Source organism: Eublepharis macularius, chromosome 13 (assembly GCF_028583425.1).
Source record: "Eublepharis macularius isolate TG4126 chromosome 13, MPM_Emac_v1.0, whole genome shotgun sequence".
Lineage (NCBI taxonomy): Eukaryota > Metazoa > Chordata > Lepidosauria > Squamata > Eublepharidae > Eublepharis > Eublepharis macularius.
In genome coordinates, this window is record NC_072802.1 from 49,366,470 (window position 1) to 49,385,179 (window position 18,710).

General features: G+C 45.1%; 2 protein-coding genes across 2 annotated transcripts in view; both read right to left on the reverse strand.

Annotated features, from left to right (window-relative positions):
* Positions 1-1,644: 1,644 nt before the first annotated feature.
* Positions 1,645-6,617, reverse strand: ISG15 (ISG15 ubiquitin like modifier). Its single transcript, XM_054996063.1, has 2 exons — positions 6,528-6,617; positions 1,645-2,952 (listed from the first exon to the last, which is right to left on the reverse strand). Exons 1-2 carry the CDS (start codon positions 6,528-6,530, stop codon positions 2,482-2,484), a joined length of 474 nt encoding a protein of 157 aa, XP_054852038.1. The 5' UTR covers positions 6,531-6,617; the 3' UTR covers positions 1,645-2,481.
* A 55-nt stretch (positions 6,618-6,672) lies between these two features.
* The window catches only part of OAS3 (2'-5'-oligoadenylate synthetase 3), a 33,134-nt gene continuing 21,096 nt past the window's right edge, over positions 6,673-18,710 (reverse strand). Inside the window, exons 15-20 of the mRNA XM_054995856.1 lie at positions 17,056-17,344; positions 16,044-16,231; positions 13,206-13,462; positions 12,008-12,155; positions 9,926-9,973; positions 6,673-6,735 (exon numbers count right to left, since the gene is read on the reverse strand). Coding sequence (XP_054851831.1) covers positions 6,673-6,735; positions 9,926-9,973; positions 12,008-12,155; positions 13,206-13,462; positions 16,044-16,231; positions 17,056-17,344 — 993 coding nt within the window. The remainder of the gene's footprint in view (positions 6,736-9,925; positions 9,974-12,007; positions 12,156-13,205; positions 13,463-16,043; positions 16,232-17,055; positions 17,345-18,710) is intronic.

Genomic DNA, 18,710 nt, shown 5'->3' on the forward strand with positions numbered 1-18,710 from the left:
CAGGGACAAGAACCAACAGTTTTGTGTTGGAAAACAAACAGGCAACCAGTGCAAATATTTCAGCACAGGAGTGACACAATCCCTGTATCCAGGCCCTGGCAACAGCCCGGTCACAGCATTTTGAACCAACTGAAGGGTCCAAACTATGGCCGTTTCCACACGTCCTTAAAAGGATAGCCCACTTATTGAATGTTGGCAGCTTTCCCTCTTGACTCCAGAAATCTTCATTTTCAAAACTGTTGCAGGCTGTTCGGCTTCCTTGGGGGCGGGGGGGGGCGCCTTTTCTGGGACTGCACTTCCCCATGGTCCAGAAAAGGCACCAAAAAATGGAAGCCAAACAGCCCACAATTGTTTTGAAAATGGAGATGTCTGGAGTCAAGGGGAAAAGCCACCAGCGTTCAGTGAGTGAGCCATCCCTTTAAGGACGTGTGGAAACGGCCTATCTTCAAAGGCAGCCTTAGTTAAAGTGCTTTGCAGTAACCTATCCTGGATGGGCTCAGAGCATGGGGCACTGTGGCCAGATCACTTTTTGAAGAGCGGATGTAGCTGGCATGTCAGCTGAAACTGAGAAAAGATGCTACGGGCCACAGAGGAGACTTGAGCCTCCAACTGTAGGGCAGGATTCCAGCGACACCTCCAACAATGAGCCTGCTTCTTTAGGGGGAGACCAATCCTCTCCAGAACAGTCTGAGTCCTTGGTCCTCGAGTGGGTTTGTCAATGGCCACAGGCAACACACCCTAATGGCCCTCATCCATCTCATTACTTTCTCCAGGTATCTCTTCACGGCTTCCACAGATCCACTGACCTCAGCAGTTAAGAGAAAGAGGACTGGGTGTAATCTGCATATCGGAAGCACTTCACTATTCTGTAGAATATCCAAAATACAGTATGGCCTCCCCTTCCCCTCACTTTTGGAGAATAGTACGTGACCTGCTAGCTTGGACAACTTTTTTTCTGGCAGGGCTCCTCTGCCTTTTGCAGCCAAGGCCCAAAATAAACCTGTGTGGCATGCCTACGTCCTGAAATGCAAGTGCCCTGTGTGCATGTAAAGCAAAAGGGGGTGTGCAACTGAAAGGAGCCAAGTGAGGTATGGAAGGGCAGTGGTGAATCATTCCTTTTACCCACAGCATTACCTCAGATCTTCCGATTCCTGAAGAGAACATGACTGGAGGGAAAGGAAATTTGGAGACAAACTGTGGGGATAAGAACACCAGGCAGATCCTGCCCGTGCCTTTCACCTGTGCACTTTTATTAAAATGTGTATACCCATTTCCTTTTTGCTCAAGATGGTTTACAAAAAGGAGCTAAAACATTACACCTTAAAAACGAACGGAATAAAACTCCCTGAACCTCTCCCCACCCAACCCAAATGCTTATTTTTCATACCCTATTAAAGCCTTACACTGCCTCTTGAAGCTCTCCAGTGAGGCGGCTCCCGTAGTTTTTTTGATGTGGAATTTGAGCTACTCAGGTGCAAAAAAAATGTGATTTAGGATGGAGTCCTCAGACCACAGCCAACAGCAGCAACCTTGCAAGCTCTCCAACAATCAGATTGCCCGGAAAATGGTTCACCGTGACTGAATGATATGACAGCTAATCAGCAGGTATCTTAGAAGTATGTATAAGCAGGGGTGACACAGTCCTTTCTGGCAGTTTTATTTTTATTAATATAACAACTGCTAAAAGTAGCCTGAACAGAACAGAGAAATGGATTAAAAAATACAAGTGGAACATTGAGTTAACATGTTGAAGCATTTAAACAGGACCAAGCAAGGAGTGGGAAGATGTTTACGCCATCTAGTTTGGTATCCAAGAGAAAAATTCAGAACTAAATTACCATTTTCTTTTACAAAGGGGCTTCTCCTAGGCAGTGGTTTGTCAAGTCCAGGGCAGGACCTACTCGAACGCACAACATTCCAGGGACAGACTGGATCCTGAGGCAGACATGCCCTTCAGCCAAGCTCTAGAATGTCAGATGGCCTTGGCTAATATCCGTGACTGATTCGCATATGATGGGCAGGCGGTCGCTCTTTGCATTCCTGCATGCTGCACAATTTGGGGAAAAGGCAGGGGTGAAGGTAAGCTGGTACCAGCTGGCACAGTGTTAAAGGTAAGAAAGCAGCTGCAGTAGTGCCACTCGTCTGCTTTGAACCCACCAAGAGAGACAACACTGGCAAGAACTTTAAGTTTATTTCAGTCCTGGATGGAAGAAGCTGTTGCTAAGATGCCTCCATGTGTTGGCTTTAGGAGAGGGTGACCCTCTTCCCGTGCTAGTGTTGGAATTACTGCTCCCAGATGACAAGATATTTGCATGCAACAAGCAGGATGTGTGCGCGTGACTGGATACAAGAATCTGTGTGCATCATTTTTTAAAGTAAATTACAATATTGGGCATCCACCCCAAAAAAATAGCATGGAAAAGATTTTCTAAACACTGAGCTAAGAGCAGGAGGGATGCTTGGCCAACCCAGCCCCAAGTCTCAGCCACCACGTAGACGCATGTTTAAGAAGATGGTGCTGTGTGGGGCAATGTTGTAATATGACAGCTTATGACCATTCTCCAAAGCCCTCCCATCGTAAGTCAGCCAGAACTGTTCTGTTGGGATGTTCTCTTGTTGCTGAACCCGGGCCCTGAAGTTGTCCACCAGGTCCGAAGGCATGACCAGGTACGTGCTGGTCCTGCCCTTGTCATTTCTCAGGAAGATGGTGATGGACTCTTCATTTTTTACCACCAGCACAATGATATCTCCAGATTTCAGCCCAAACTCAGAGAGCTGGGCCCCATCCCGCAGGTCAATGTAGCTGTTGTTCTGGCAGGCTAGTTTCTGTTGATATGGTGGCACCCCAGCTTTTTGGGCAATTTGGAGTTTGAGATCCCAGATGGTTCTGCTAGGAGAGATGTTCAGGGAGTGCATCTCTCCTGTCAGCAGCTTCACATTCAAGCACAAGTCCTAAGGAATAGAAAAAGCAAAAGAATTAGGGGCACTTACACACAGGTAGGAAAGTGGGGGAGGCTTGAAAGGGGGGTGATATACACAAGATCATGCTGTTGCAATCCACATGGACACAAATCCTTCGTTCTCTTTATGGTATGGAATCACCATAATTTGGAGCATTTGCTCAAGTTTACTCACAGTGCAATTCTATAAAAAGAGTTAAACTGGGCTTAGACTGAAGTAATTCTTCTTAGGATTGCAGTGTTAATGCAGATTAATCTTTTAAAACTTTTTTTTAATTGGGAGGGGAACTGCCTTCTCCTGTGAGCATGGTAGCAGCAACAACTCAATATGGCCAGTTTTAGGATATCAGTTCTACCAACTGATACTAGTTTGTGCCCCTAATCCTAAAAACTATAGTTTGGCAATGGTCAAAGCAGTCCTTATCATACTGACTTTTTAATTTTTGAGGATGGCAGGTCCGTACCATCACCAAAATGCACTTGAAAAAGCATGTGTTTGGAAATGCTCCTGCATCAGCCTCTAGGGCAAAGCAGGGACATACTTAGGCTGTGCCCACATTAGCTTTCAGCTTTTCAATAACTTCTTCCTCTTTGAGACCCAGTAAGTAAGTTTATGACCTCCTCGTTACAGGTTTGCAATCCACACTCCAAATAGTACGAGTGGAATCCCTTATAGATAAAATTGCCCTAACTAGCTAATCTAATGTTGAGCAGTCATGCAGATTTTAAAATGTGAACTATTCATTTACAGAGGCCACATATAATTCTGCTTGCCTTTATTTGAATGGGCCAGTTTGCCCTCACTTCTAAGAAGCAAAAGAACATGAACAGTTCAGATGCGCATGGGCACGAACATGCCCAGACATGCCCTGACTCACATCTTAAACCAGGGAGCCTTCCTAAAATCGAGTCCCGCCACTCTTTCAGTTTCACAGCCAAGTTTCTTATCAATCTTTTTACAAAAGAACCCTCAGTCTAGAGAGAGCAGAACTTTGGTTCCCTGGGGCCCAAGAAGGCAGAGAGACTGATATCTAAGCCTACTGTCTGTTGCACTGGATTTTCCTCCACCACATAAGACTTGCTTACCTACTGTATTCACCAGGACAAGAATTAAAAGATAGCGCCAATGTTTTGGTCCTTTCATTTCCTTCATTGCTTTTTTTATGGGGGGCAGTTTATATCTAATCTTCTCTCACTAGCAGCTTGGTCCTTTCGGCCAAGTTACTCAGGAAAAGAATGTTAACCCTTCGTATCAGGTAGGTAGCTGTGAGGGTCTGCAGTAGAGTATCAGGAGTCCAGGATAACCTTAGATTAACAAGATTTTCAGGGGATAAACTCTCGAGAGTCAAAGGTCCAGATATAGGCAGGAAGAAGGTTTGCATGAAGGGGATGATGGCATATAGGTTGCAAGGTCTGACATTCAGACATTATGGGGTGAATGTGTTTACCCGGTGTTCTATTGTTTGTATTAATCTAGAAGGAAACCTGGCAGAGAGCCAATAGTCTTATCTATCTGAAACCTGGGGAAACTGAGATGTGTTTGTAAACTGTTATTGGTCAATAGGTCAGGTGATTTCCTCTCCTGAAGAAGAAGAACAAGAATAACAATCTCCATGATTCATGCTGTATAAGTATCAAGATGTAGGGGATAGATTATTTTATAGGAACCCTGTGTACCTTTTCCCATTAGAGTAAAATTGTCTTTAAAAGGCAAACAAGCGCCTGACTCTCTATTGATTCAAGATCTGAATTTAAACTATTTTCAACCCTTTTCCCAACAGGGGACACTTCACCTCCTTCTCCCTTCTGCAGAAGGAAGTTTTGACTCTTGAAATCTCATACCCTGAAAATCTTGTCGGTCTCTAAAGTGCCACTGGACTCATATCTTGCAACTCTTTGGTGTAGTCAGAGATTAGAAACTGGCAGTCAGTAGGTTCTCTTCTTAATTTGTGAGTCCTTTTCCCCTTTAATCCAGTAAGTGGCAGCAGATGTCAATATTTGGGATGTCTGAGTGGATTTTATTCTAACTGTTAAAACTGGAGCGACTACACACAGATTCTAATCTAGTTTCTCGAGTGATCCCCTAGGCTATCAAAATTAGGATTCTCCAAAGGAGCCCAGACTCTTGTTCACAAGTAGATCTCCTTAACCATATAAATCTATTTAACCATATAGATCTCCTTAACCATATAACCGGGCAGAAACCTAGTTAATTGCACTGCTAAGAGGAGCTAAACTAAGCCCAAAAGTGAAATTGCCACGCTTTCGAAGGTAAGGTTTTACAGCAGCAACTGTGAGAAGATGTTGCCTGTTGTTTAAGCAGCCATCTCGTCACACATTACAAAGTACACAGGCATGGTCTACGGTCCCTTCCTTACATCAGATGTAACACAATCACAGGTGAATTGCGGGTTCTCTTCAATTTCTATATGTGTGGTGCCCGGTTAGAACCTAGACTACGCTGCACATAGAGAAGAGGCTTAAGGTTGCTTTCCAGATGTCCCATTTTCCCAGTCTGAAACAGAGAAGGGACACTACTGCAGAAGACACGAGTTTCTGCTAAAAGTGCCCAAGGCTGCTTCAGGCTGGGAAAATGGCACAGCAAGAAAGGCTGAAGCCTTCTCTATGCACTGCGTGACCCTGATCTCAATCAGGCACTGGGCATATAAACCAAGGAGAGAACCCACAACTCACCTGTGATTCTGTTTGGTTTGACACAGGGTGGGGGCAAGGTGTGAAAAGGTGTCCAGAATCACAAGAAGCAACACAGGAAGGAAGGAATACCTTTGTGACGAGGATGCTCAGTTGTGTCATTAAGTGCAGCTTTTTACATTACTCCTGGAGAGTGAATGGGTGAGGAAGATAAGAGGCTGTCTGGGTCTCCCACCCTCCATTGAGAGCGACCCCCAGCAGGAGGGAGCTGCTAGGCGGGTCCATGGCCCAATCCAGAATGTACCCTGCAATCCAGACCTGGCACCATCCAGCCATTAGGACCGGCATCCCTCTAGTTTGCATAATGATACTGCAATGACTTTCCTTTTACATTTTACACTCACTCACCTAGAACCACTCCCCCCTATCATGCCCCAAACGATCCCGTTACCAAAATGAACTATTTCGGGTGTAAGGAACAGGTCATTGCACACATCCCCACCCACTTTGCAAGCAGCCTCTGAACTAGGGTTGCTAACCTCCAGGTGGAGCCTGGAGACCTCCCAGAATTACAATTGCTCTCCAGACAACTGAGATCCGTTCCCCTGGAGAAAACGACTGCTTTGGAGGGTAAACTCAATGGCATCACACCCTACTGCGGTCCCTCCGCTCCCCAAACCCTGCCCTCTCCAGGGTCCACCCTCCAAATCTCCAAGCATTTCCCAAAGTAGAGTTGGCAACTCCCCCGCAAACGCGCCTCTCAGAACAGTTGGATGGGTAAACGTCGCCCTTCCTTGCCCATCGCTGAGCAAAGTGCCAGCTGTTCCAAAAGCCCCCAAAGCAGGGCGGCCTCTCCTATGCCGGCCAGTTGGCCACCCGCCCCGCTGCCTGGCCGGGATGTCGCCAGCTTCTTACCATCTTCGGGGCGGATGAAGACCTTCGCTGTCTCGCAGTCACCCAGGGAACAGCCGGCTGGGTTCTGCGCAGCGCTCGCCGGCCTTTATAGCCGCGCTGCTTTCCAGATGTCACCAGCAGGAGGGGCTTTGACGAAACAAAACTGCTACTCCGTGGGAAGCCCTCCCGGTTTCACTTTCCTTTTCCTCCGCGGAGAAAAAGAAATCGGCTGGGAGGGGGGGAGAAGCGAAACCGACCCGGGAGCTGGCGCAATACGCAGCCGGCGAGCCGTTTGTCCTCCGGCCTTTTTCAGAAGGATCGGTTTCTTCTTTAACCACCCCCATCCGTCTTTTTCTTAGCGTACTTGCATTCCCACCCCTCCTATTTAGCATTCAAATCACAATAAATACTATCATGGTAAGGGTTAAAAAAGAGAGAGCAGCACAGTTGTATAGCGGTTAGAGCGCTGGACTGGGGGAGATGAGGAAGCAACACTCCGTGCGTTCGAACAGGCCATGGAGCTCACCGAGAGACATTGCCCTCTGTCCACAACCTACCTCATAGGGCTGTTGTGAGCATAAAATGGGGAAGGGCAAACCACGAGCTCTTGGGAAGAATGACATACTCTGGGATGCTGATTCCCAGAACTGTGGGACCCCTTGCCACTGCTTTCACAGCCCAGGTTTACTCAAGAGTAAGAGCAATCCCACTGACTTTTAACTATCTCCCAATTAAAGTATTTTCAGCTGACTGTGCCTTTAAACCGATTAATGAGATACTTGTAAACATATCTGCATATTGGCCAAATGTCCACAGAGGCGTCTTTGTGAGATACAGAATTCAAAGTCTGAGATAACTTAAAAGGCAAAGTAGTTTTTAGTGTGGGTGTGTGAAAAACTTGTAGATTTCTCTTTGCATTCCTTACTAAAGGATCTCACCAGAACGAAATAGCTCCCCAAAGTAAATAATAAACCATGAATCCTAATTTTCTAACCCAGTCTTACTGCATTTACTGTATGTCTTGTACTGTTTCTATAGTATTAATTTTGTCATGTGCCTTGAATCTCAGTGAGAAATGTACCCCAAGCAATCCTACATATGAATGCCTTCTGTGGGAGGAGGAGCTTTATTTCATCACCAAGTTTTCTTCAAGAGTATAGAGTGCTTTTTTCTCTAGGGAGGGCCTGGAAAATTGATTGACCTCTGAAGAAGAGTAACAGATAATTTAAATAGTTTCGGGGGGGGGGTAGCTGTGTTGGCCTGTAGTAGAAGAGCAAGATTCAGGTCCAGTAGCACCTTAAAAGACTGAATAGATTTCTAGAATATGATCTTGCAAGAGTCAAATCTCTCTTTGTCAGATACATGGAATGGGAAAAGGTAGGAGTCTTTCTGATCCTGGCAGAGGGTTCGGGGGCACTGCAAATTAGAGTATCAGAAAGCTAGCTATATAGATCAAAATTAGCTTGCTAGAGCATGGATGCAAAATGTGTAAAATCAGCATCTGTAATGTGAGGAAAATCCTATGTCCTGATCCAACCCTGGGGGATCCATTGCTCCAAATTGGCAAATAAATTCAATTTCAGCAATCTTGCACTGTTAATTTTCCTTTGAAGTTTCTTTGCTTGAGAACTGCTACTGTAAGATCATCAATGAAAATGTCCTGACAGACTGAAATGTCCCTCCACTGATTTTTGAATAATGTGGGTTTTGATAATCAGATCTATGTCCATTTATTCTTTTGTGAAGAGACTGATCTGTTTGTCCGATAGAGAGAGTTGAAGGGCGTTGCTGACCCTTAATTGCATATGGCAGAGAGGCATTCCTACAATGCAACAGATATGCTATGCCATATGAGATCCAGATCCACAGGGAGAGACCCCCAAAGTTTTCAGCCATCTTGCAGCTATCTCAGTTTGCGTTTGTCTCTTCCACACTGAAAATAAGCTCATTTTTCACACATACGCTTGGAGGGGTCATCATCTCCATGCTTGGATAGGCTCCCAAACAGAATTATCAAGGAACCATTTATGGAAAAATGCTTTGAAAATATCTACGTGTATTACCTATTTGGAGGAGAATTGTTATAAAATGATGTACAGATGGTATTTAACACCGAAAAAATTGGCAAATATGAATAATGTTATGTCAAATAAGTGTTGGAAATGTCAGGAGCACGAAGGTTCTTTTTACCATATGTGGTGGACTTGTGACAAGGCAAAACAATTTTGGTCTTCTATTTATGTTGAAATATTAAAAGTTTTGAAGTGTAATTTGCAAAAAAATCCTGAAATGTTTTTGTTAGGACTCAATATGGAAACTGTAAATATGAAGGATAGAACACTATTATGGTACATGATTATAGCTGCAAGACTGTTGTATGCGCAATATTGGAAGCAAGATAAGATACCAGAAGTTGATGAACGGATACAAAAACTTCTGCACGTGGTGGAAATGGACAAACTAACTAGAAAGCTAAAAGAACAAAGTTTAAATGATTTTTTGATGGACTGGAAAAAAAGATTATTTGGAAAAGAATTGGGATGTAAAGGACCAACTGTGGTCCATGGACAACTTTTGACGAGCACTATGTAATCTGTTGAATTTTATATTGACTGTAACTTTACCTTAGAAGAGTATGAGAAATAATAGAACTAGAGGGAATATTATGTGAACGAAAGGGAACTAAAAGTGCTGTTGGAGGTCAGAAGGGAGGGGAGGGGAAGGGTGGGTTGAGATGAAATATGTATTTTGTAGGAGAAAGAGATATTGAAGAGATTATGTTTTTCAACCTATCCAATAAAAATGTTTTTTAAAAAAAGAATTTATCAAGGAACCATATTCTCTAGCTACCACACACTGAGGAACATTAATGTGCTTGAGTCATAAACACAGAATCCCACCAGGGCTTATTTCACACAGAGGATTTTCTCATTTCAGCCACTCAACTTGTGGGATTTTTTTCCCGGTTTCTGTTGTGCTATAATAGGCAGGCAAACGCAAGGAACAGAAGGCTTCAAGTTCTGCATTATTTCTGAGCAGCACAAAGCATGTAGGTTTTAAAAAAAACACTTGTCTTATTACATAATACCTCTTCAGCACTACCCATGCACTTGAAATTTTTAAAGAAGGGGTGGGGATTCATGATGGAGGGAGGGGCGATGGCAATATGCACCCGGTCCAGGGAAACAGGGCTAACACCAGATTGCCCTGTGCAGTGTGGAAGCTCCATTGTAAATAAGAATTGAGAACCAGCAACATGACGAGGACAGTAAAACTCCAGAATGTGGAACTGACCTAAAGGCGTTACTTTGAGCCAAATGGATAGCGGGTACAGAACCATAAATTTCACACAGCAAACTCACAAAGTTATTTTCATCTGTGAAAAGCCAGAGCATATGAGAGAGAGATGAGGGACTGACCTTTTTTTCTGGATTTGGCCTTGCTTCTTCTTTCCATGACACCTGCAGCTGAAATAAAGATGAAGGGGTTGATGTGTACAGAGTACTCCATAATATTCTAGACTTCTAGGACTATCACATGCCACCAAACATGGAAGGTGATCTTCCTAAGGGAACAGTGGGAACTGAGCTACTGGGAGGTCTGGAATGTAACGTTCATTATCTCTGAAGCCATTTCCACGCTTGGCGTATGTAATTGCAGACACAGCAATTCTGCATGCATGTGCTTAAAGTGGGAGCTTCATTTTGTGCCTGTGTTTCCCTCCAGAATATGAGGAGTTTTGTGTTTTTCTTAGGTCGGGCTTGGAGGATGAACAAGCCCTTGAAAGAGAAGAATTGGTGTCTTTTCTTTAAAATATTTATACTCAGGGCTTTCTTTCTGGGAAAAGAGGTGGTGGAATTCAGTGGGTTGCCCTCGGAGAAAATGGTCACATGGCTGGTGGCCCCGCCCCCTGATCTCCAGACAGAGGGGAGTGTAGATTGCCCTCCGCGCTGTGGCGTGGAGGGCAATCTAAACTCCCCTCTGTCTGGAGATCAGGGGGCGGGGCCACCAGCCATGTGACCATTTTCAAGAGGTTCCAGAACTCCGTTCCACTGTGTTCTAGCTGAAAAAAAGCCCTGTTTATACCGCACTTTCTCCATAAAAATTGCTTGAGGTGGTTTTTGTTGTGAGAAATTTTGGAGTTTGGCTCTGAAAGACCCAGGCCCAAGCAGTATTCCATCTAGAAATTACAAGCAGCAGTTTAAAACGCTCCAAAGCGGAGGTTTTTTTTTCTCTACTCCTCTTCAACCCCCTCCCTTTCTTTTTCCTTAACTTTCGGTTTTCCCTTATCTCCTTTTACAAAGCATGTGTAACATTTGGCACACTATAAAGGATAGGAAAAAAAGCAAGGTCGTAGGCCTGAACTAAAAAGTCACGCATGCACACAAGCCATTATATTTCACTGCACATTTCTGCTGACTTCAGCAACAAATTCCTAAGACTGTCTTGCAGAGAAGGCTATAAGGTAAAAAAGTCTTTTTGGTCGCCCTGGATCAGGTCCATTAGCCAATGGGATCACTCCAGTAGTGACGTCACACAGCCCATTGGACCACTATATAAGAGGGTTACAAGCCACTGTAAGGTGCTCTGGACTCTGAACCTGGGAGTCTAGGGACACCCGCTTGGAGCCTGGGACTGGACCATCAGAGTGCCCCAGCCAAGTAGCCAGGGAGGCTCTCCCCTTTAGGGAGCCTCGCTGCTGCACTTCAGGTTCAGCCCAGGGAATGCCCAGGTTTTTCTATAGTTGTCTTAGGTTTAAGTGTTAGAATATAAGTTGTCTGTATTCATCTAGTGTGTTAAGTGATTTCTTAGAATTTTAGAAGTTAAGTTGTAAGCTGTAAGTTTGAATTGTATTCCATTTGTAGCAAACTGCTTTGTGTTTCATTTTACCCTGCTTCAATAAACCCTTCTGCTTTAGCATTATATTGTGTAAGTGTTAAGTACCCTTAAAGGAGGGAGACAAAAGCTTACCCCCCAAAACCAGGACGACTGGCTACGGAAAACCATAAGAACGAACCCCAAGAAGAAAGAGCTAACTGGCAGGCTCCGGTCAGGGAGGGAGAGAGTGGGAGTCACAGGGGGGAAGGGCTGCAGGCTGAAGGCAGGTCCCTGGGATCCCCCTGGCACCAGTTTCTCTCTCCCCATCAAAGGTGGGAAGGAGCCATCCATAAAAATTCCCACCACAGTTTTTATATCCAATTTAGACTGTTAAAAACATCCCCAAACATCCTAGCTTTCTAAGCATTCTAAAGTCACAATTAGGATTGCCAAAAGGCCTGGAGAAAAATGCTCTGTTCCTTTAAGAGAGTTTTAATGTGTGGCAGCGGTAAATAGCATTACCTGGTAAAGAACTGCCCACTACACCTCTATTAAAAGGACAGGTCATCTTTCTCCAAACCTGATGGCAACCCTAGATTCAGCCTAGGTATCTCTCTAAGCTAAGCAACACAAGAGGAGACATTTTCATGCACACAGAGGAGACATTTCCATTTCTCTCTCACCGGCACATCCCAGCGAATGGCTGAGGACACATAGTTGTTTGTGCAGCATTTCTGACGAGAACAACGTTCAGCTTCTTGCACAAGCAGATCCCAGCGGCTCCCCTCCCCCAGGAGTCCAGTTGGATCAGCTGGGTCCAGGATAACAGGTCTGAAACCCAGAAACAGCCATTAAGAGTGCACAGAGAGTGAGAGAGAGACTGGAAATCCTAAGTTCAAAGCCCGGTGCATCCACAAAGCTGCCTGTGTGGCCATAAGCAACCAACTCCCCCTCAGTTGTCCCATCTGGCAATGTGACCTAACTTTATAAACTCATACAGTATTTTTGGCATTCAGGTGCTGTGTACTGGGCAGCCTCTCATTTATTATGTGTTTCATCCAGTGAGCATCACTGTGAACTGCTGAGAAATTATAGAAGAGTTACGTGTTTCTTATATATCTTTCACAAGTACAAACTCATTTTAAATAAAGGAAAGATACACAAACACAGAACAAATGAATAGAAACTACTGAAGGCAGGGAAAATTCTTCAGATTCAGGAGACATGCAGCTAGCCCCAATCGTCCCTAGAATCCTGCACCCTTCAGCAGAGAAAAAGTCCACCAAGAGTTAAAGTAGAACCTGTGCGGAAGCCATTCATGGAAGGGGATTTGCTGGACTGGTTAACCAGGCATTGCCCATCAAAGTGAGACATGGTATGTGGCCTAATAAAAGTCTGGCCAGAATAAGATCCTTAAAACTAAGTGGCAGTGGAGCCAGAGTCATTCCATTGGCGGACTGTCATTCTAGTTGGGGCAGTTGCAGGTAGAATCGTCTTTGCACATCAAACTGCTTATTGCTGTTGGTTTCTGCTTCCCCCGGTGCTAGGGGATTCTTCCTGCTTCTGGTAATGATGTACCTGCTTTGTACGACCTCTCTCCTTCAAGACCCAGGAGCACATGGGGAGTTCCTAGGAGATTCTGTGTCCTTGGGCATAACAACAGCCGATCTGGTTTCTAGCTGCTCCTTCTGGGTTTTCCTAAAAAGCTGGTAGGCAGTTGTAATAGAGGTTTCATGGGAATCTTAATAGAGCCCTTTAATAGACATGACCATGTAAATAAGATCCTATGAAGCCTCTATTAAGGGGACCGGACATTCTTCTTCAAGCATGGGAGCAACCCTATGCATGGTCCTGGATATGAAAAGGGTATGGGAGACTTACTTGGGTTTCCGGAGCTGGCTTATCAGGTGTCGTCTGAGGGTCTCATTCCCAAAGTCATAGTATGTGGTCCAAAATATGCAGAGCTGACTGTGTTGCTGGAGGAGCCAGAGCACCGTCCGAAATCCTTTTGCCATGTCAAAATCTGTCTCTTGGCTTCCTTGCTCCCAGGCATAGACAGCCAACAGCTCCAAAGCATATTTGGGGGGGAGTGACTCCCCACTTCGGAGCTGCGATTTGTATTGATTTACATTCACATACTAGGAAAGACAGGAGGAAAAAATGGTGTCAAAACTTCAAAGGTTTATATCTGTTATGCAATCAGGAGGAGAATAAACGAGCCGTTGCAGAGAGACAACAGAAGGGAATGGAGGAAGTGTTTTCTTGTTACACACAGGAAAAGATATCTTGTCCTAAGTTTTGTTGTTGCTGTGGAAGGGAAAGTGTGTTTGGTTGTTGGAATACATTTTGTGGCATACCTTATAGTGTAATGTTGAATACTCTTAACCATCTGGAAGCCTTGACTGAGAAGGAGGATATTTACATGAAAAAAGAATAGAAAACGGAAACTGGAAAGCCGCCCCCCCCCCCCCGCCAATGAAGATGAGCTATTGAAGAAGTTTTAAATAACTTTGTAATTTGTGAAATGTTAGGGGACCCTGATAATTACAGGCCACTTGGGGTAATGCTTGTTCCTAATAAATTGATGCAAAAATGTATTAAACATATAAAAGAACAAAGCCTGCGGTGTAAGAGTCAGCATGGATCCTGCAAAGGGAATCTCACTGTCCTTTTGGTGTTCTTTGGGAGGCTCAACAAGCCAGTGGATGACAGCAACCCAATAAATATTATTGTTTTCATTTGCTGTGACCTATACCCTATTGTATTGTCTCTTTGAATGTCCCAGCCATTGATTATGTGATTTACTCTGTGTAATCCACCTTAAGTCTCAGTGAGGAAGGTGGTCTGTAAATAACAATTATAATAATGGATAAAAATATGATACATTTGGGCTTCCCAAAAAGATTTTGATTCAGTCCCTCACCAAAGGACAAGATTTGCAGTCAAGGGATGAAGGCTTGTGAATTAATAACTGATTAAAGAGTAAGCGCCTGATCTCGTCAGATCTCACAAGCTAAGCAGGGTCAGCCTTGGTTAGTAATTGGATGGGAGACCTCCAATGAAGATCAGGTTTGCAGAGGCACGCAATGACAAACCATGTCTGTTAGCCTCTTGCCATGAAAACCTCACCAGGGGTTGGCCTAATTCAGTTATGACTTGAGGGCACCACACACACACAAAGAGCAGGAAGTAGTAGTAAATGGGTTGTTCTCACAAGGGTTACCAACTAGTATGGAGGAAAATGCCCTACCTCTTTAACAGAGGCTTAATGGGATATTATTTGCCAGGTGGTATCATTTTTGTCCAAGCCATGAAAAGATTCAACTGCCCCTTTCCACACATCAAGCCTCTATGAAAAGAACAGAACATCTTCTCCATGTCTGTTGGCAACCCTAGATCCTAACCAGGCAAGTGCTAGTCTTCCCTTATCCACTCTCCCAATTGGGGCTATTCAGGGATCTGATAAGCCCCACCTGTCCAGCCATCATGGGTCATCAATCATTTTTGTCACTTTTAGTTCCTCCCAGGAAAGCACTCGCCAGCCTTTCCCAATTTTACTGTCCCATCTTCAGACCAAGTGTTAAGTTATTTGGGGGGGTCAGAGACACCCAGTCCTGCCTCAGGGTACATTTCACACTATAATTACACTGCCCTCAGCCAAAGCCACATCTATGTGTTACACCCACCCTCGGACGCATGTCTGAGCTTCTCCCTGCCACAAAGCACTGGTTGCTCACAGACATCCCCTATCTTCTAAACTGGTAAATATCACCCGATCCTGCACTCCTCTCCATTTTCCTCGTTTTCTAGGTAGCTCTGTGTGCATGTTGCGTGCAATTTTCTGTGTTTGTTTTTGCTACCCCTTCAATAAAAAACCAAGTTCTCTAGAGGAAAGATCCTCGTCTATACTGGTGGAGAAATCTCACTTAGTTACCCCCTCGCGCTGCTTCTCCTTGTGCACTAATTCCCCTAACTCACAAGGAGACTACCTATTTGGGTAACATGTAGGGTTGCTCAGTTGCTCCCCTCTCTTCCCCTCTCCAGGCCTCAGGATGCCTGACATGAGGGTGTCTTTGGCATGCCCACTAACGATCGGCATGGGTAGGTGGTATTGCTATGGACTCCATTGCAATTGTTATACTCTTCTTTGGGGTTGAGTGTTTTTTGCTGTTTCTTTTCTCTACTGAGAAAACATAGGATACTGACACACCAGCTCCATGCCAGACTCAGCAGGGCACCAGCAGCCAGGGCTCACGCAAAGAACTTGATGGACAGTAGGTGTGAAGAGATAAATATAATTCCTTCTTCACAGATAAAATTAGTTTATGTAATTCTCTCCCACTACTGGCTATAAATGGGTGCGTGTGGACAAATTCATGAAGGAGGTCCGTCAACTGTTTGATGGGTATTAGGAGGCAGCATAATCTGACTGCCAGTTGCTAGGAGGCAGAAGCAGGGAAGGACCAATGCCTTCATGCCCTGCCTGGAGGCTTCCTAGAAGCATCTTCCCAATTGCTCTAGGTAACAGGATGCTGGACTAGATGGATCTTTTGACTGACCTTTCTTATCTAGCGGAAATGACATGGCTGAGATCTGAAGCTGCAACACAGTATGTTAAGAATATAGGAGCAAAATTCTAGCACCGTAGCGCAGCGAGTTGGAAATGGAATCTCACGGAGTGAATCAAGACTCAGACCAGTCTTGTTGAGATGCTTGTACCTTTTTGTACCAGTGTTTCAGCAGACGGATGAGGCTCTTCAGTTTAGTTGGCCGGGCAATGATGAAATCTTTCTGTAACTCAGTGAAGCAGGTGGAGAACTCACCACCTCGGCAACAGCCACTGTTCATCAGGACTATCAGGTCAACATAGACTTGAGGATCAGGCTTGGAGCCTTTTTGAAAGTGGCCTGTCATGAAAAGCAAGCATGGACTGGTAAGGCACAGGTGGGGAAGAGCTTAGAAATGACTCTTATGCATACAACGCTATTATTATCACCCTGAGAGGGAAGGCAGGAAGGGATGAGCCAGTGCTAGCCTCTCATGGCCCTTTCTTATATGCCCAGGGTAATGCTGATAACCATTTTGGGGCTGAGAAGGAATTTCCCTCCAGGTCAAATTGACCAGGTATCCTGGAGGTTTTTTGCCTTCCATTGGGCACAGAGCAGTGGTCACTGGGGGAGGTGGTGGGGGAGATAGCTCTGAATTTCCTGCATAGTGCAGGGGGTTGGACTAGAAGACCCACAGGGGTCCATTCCAGCTCTACATTTCTGTTTCCTCCAGCCAAATCTGATATACAAGTTTGAAATGTAACCACACATGCATATCCATAGGAAGCTGCCTTATAGTGAATCAGACCACTGGTCCATAAAGGCCAGTATTGTCCACCCAGACTGGCAGTGAGTGCAGGGTCTCAGGTCTTTTACATCCTCTACCACCTGATCCTTTTAGTTAAAGATGTCAGGGATTGAACCTGGGACCTTCTGCATGCTAAGCAGATGCTCTGCCACTGAGCCACAACCCATTCTTGACACAGGAGATGGGTGAACAATCTTCCTAGCCTGGCAAGCCTTTGCAGGGAATTCCTGATAGTTGCATCATGTGGTGTAAAGAAGACCTGCGGTGATAATGAGAGAAACCACCACAAAGCCAGCTGTGGGACTCTGAACCCAGAAGCTGCTGCCGCCCCCCATTTTCGTCACAGAGACTCCATCCCTGGAGCAGACATACTCACCAAGTGCATCAAAAGCTGGCAGCACATCAAACTCGATGGATTCTGAGAGATCACGAGAAGGGAGTGTGAAACTGAGCACACGTGGGTTTGGCCATTTAGATGGCTCAAAATTTACATCTAAGGACTCCCCTTCCTTGTTTTTGTATTCCCTGAGCCTTTTCTCAATCTCCTGGATGATTTCCTTCCGGTATTGTTGCTGGTCCGTGTAGCCCTTGAAGATGCTGAGAAACACCACAAGATCAGCATCTGAGCCCTCTTTCAGAGCTGTGCCTTTCCCTGACGAGCCTCCCTGGGAAGGAGAATTGTGTACCGTAAGGCTACGTAGCATGACCAAGAAGCAGGAGGGGGCAGTGCAAGTCTGAATCTCAATGGCAGGGGAGTCTTTGTAAGTGACCGGGTGTCATCCGCTTCCACAAGGAAGAGTAAAGAGCTGTGCTTTGGGATTCTGCAGCCGTGGAGCTCAAACCTGCTCTCTGCTTTGCATAATGAATTGCTCAGCCCTCATGGAAAGGGAGGAATGTCAAGGAACCAGCCTGCTATTAGCCTGTTTTTTGGCCAAACTCATGCAAAGGTAAATCTACCTGGTTAGGCCTCAAAGGAGAATTCTAGGAGAGAAATTCAGTGGAAAGATAGTTCCCAGAGAGATACACCTGGTTATGTTTTTCAGAATCCAGGCACCAGTGAAAAAACCATGGGAGAGCCAAGGCCAGGGCCAGAAAAGGAGCTTCGTCCCCCGCATTCCATCTGGTTAAGGATCAGAGCTCTGGTGGGGGCTAATTGCTCCAATAGGAGGCCTGACTCAGCTGCAGAGGGCCTGGTCATGTGTCCTGATGGCAGTGTCCTGATTGGTTCTTACCCAAAGGCGCTCCTGCTGCCCTGATGGGGGCCGAAGCAGGACCCCCCTCCCTTAGGGAGCAGGTACACCTTGCAGTTTTAAAATACTGGAAAAGGATCAGATTTTCCAGTTCTGACTCCCTAAGCTGCCAATCAGTAAATTTTTTACTATCTAAAGACCCCACACGCCCTGGCTTTCTATCCACCATTTGCCAAAGGTATACCATCCCGGATGACCTGTTAGGGGTCTCAGCCAACAACCTCCCCCTTAAGGAGTGGATTTACAAGTCAGATGCAGTGATGGATCAGCTATCAATATTAAAATCTAAGGCAGCTCCTTGGTATAAATTAGTCAAATTTGATCACTTAAGATCTCCCTACCTAGCCAATGTTTCTTATTATAACCTCAAAGTGTCTTTCACCGCTCTGCGCTTTCAGATGATGCAAACAGCTCTCTTGGCAGGGCGTTATTCTCACATCCCTATGGAACACCACAGCTGCATTTGTGGATTATCTACAGTGGAGAACCTTTCCCACTACCTACTTTATTGTCCATTATATAGTGTACCCAGACCTAAATTCTTGGCCAGAATCCTATCAGTCACAAACACATATTCTGAAATCGAGAAGATTGTGTTGTTATCTGACTCTGATAACCATGTGTCCTGCAGAGTCTCTCAGTTTGCACTTGCAGCCAAAAAGATAAGATCTAAGGTGGTATTTAATGAGGCAGTTTTGTGATTCCTGCGATAGTGTGGTGTACTGTACTGTTTGAATTCATTTTAATTAACCTTTTCAAACTGTGATACTGGATTTAACTG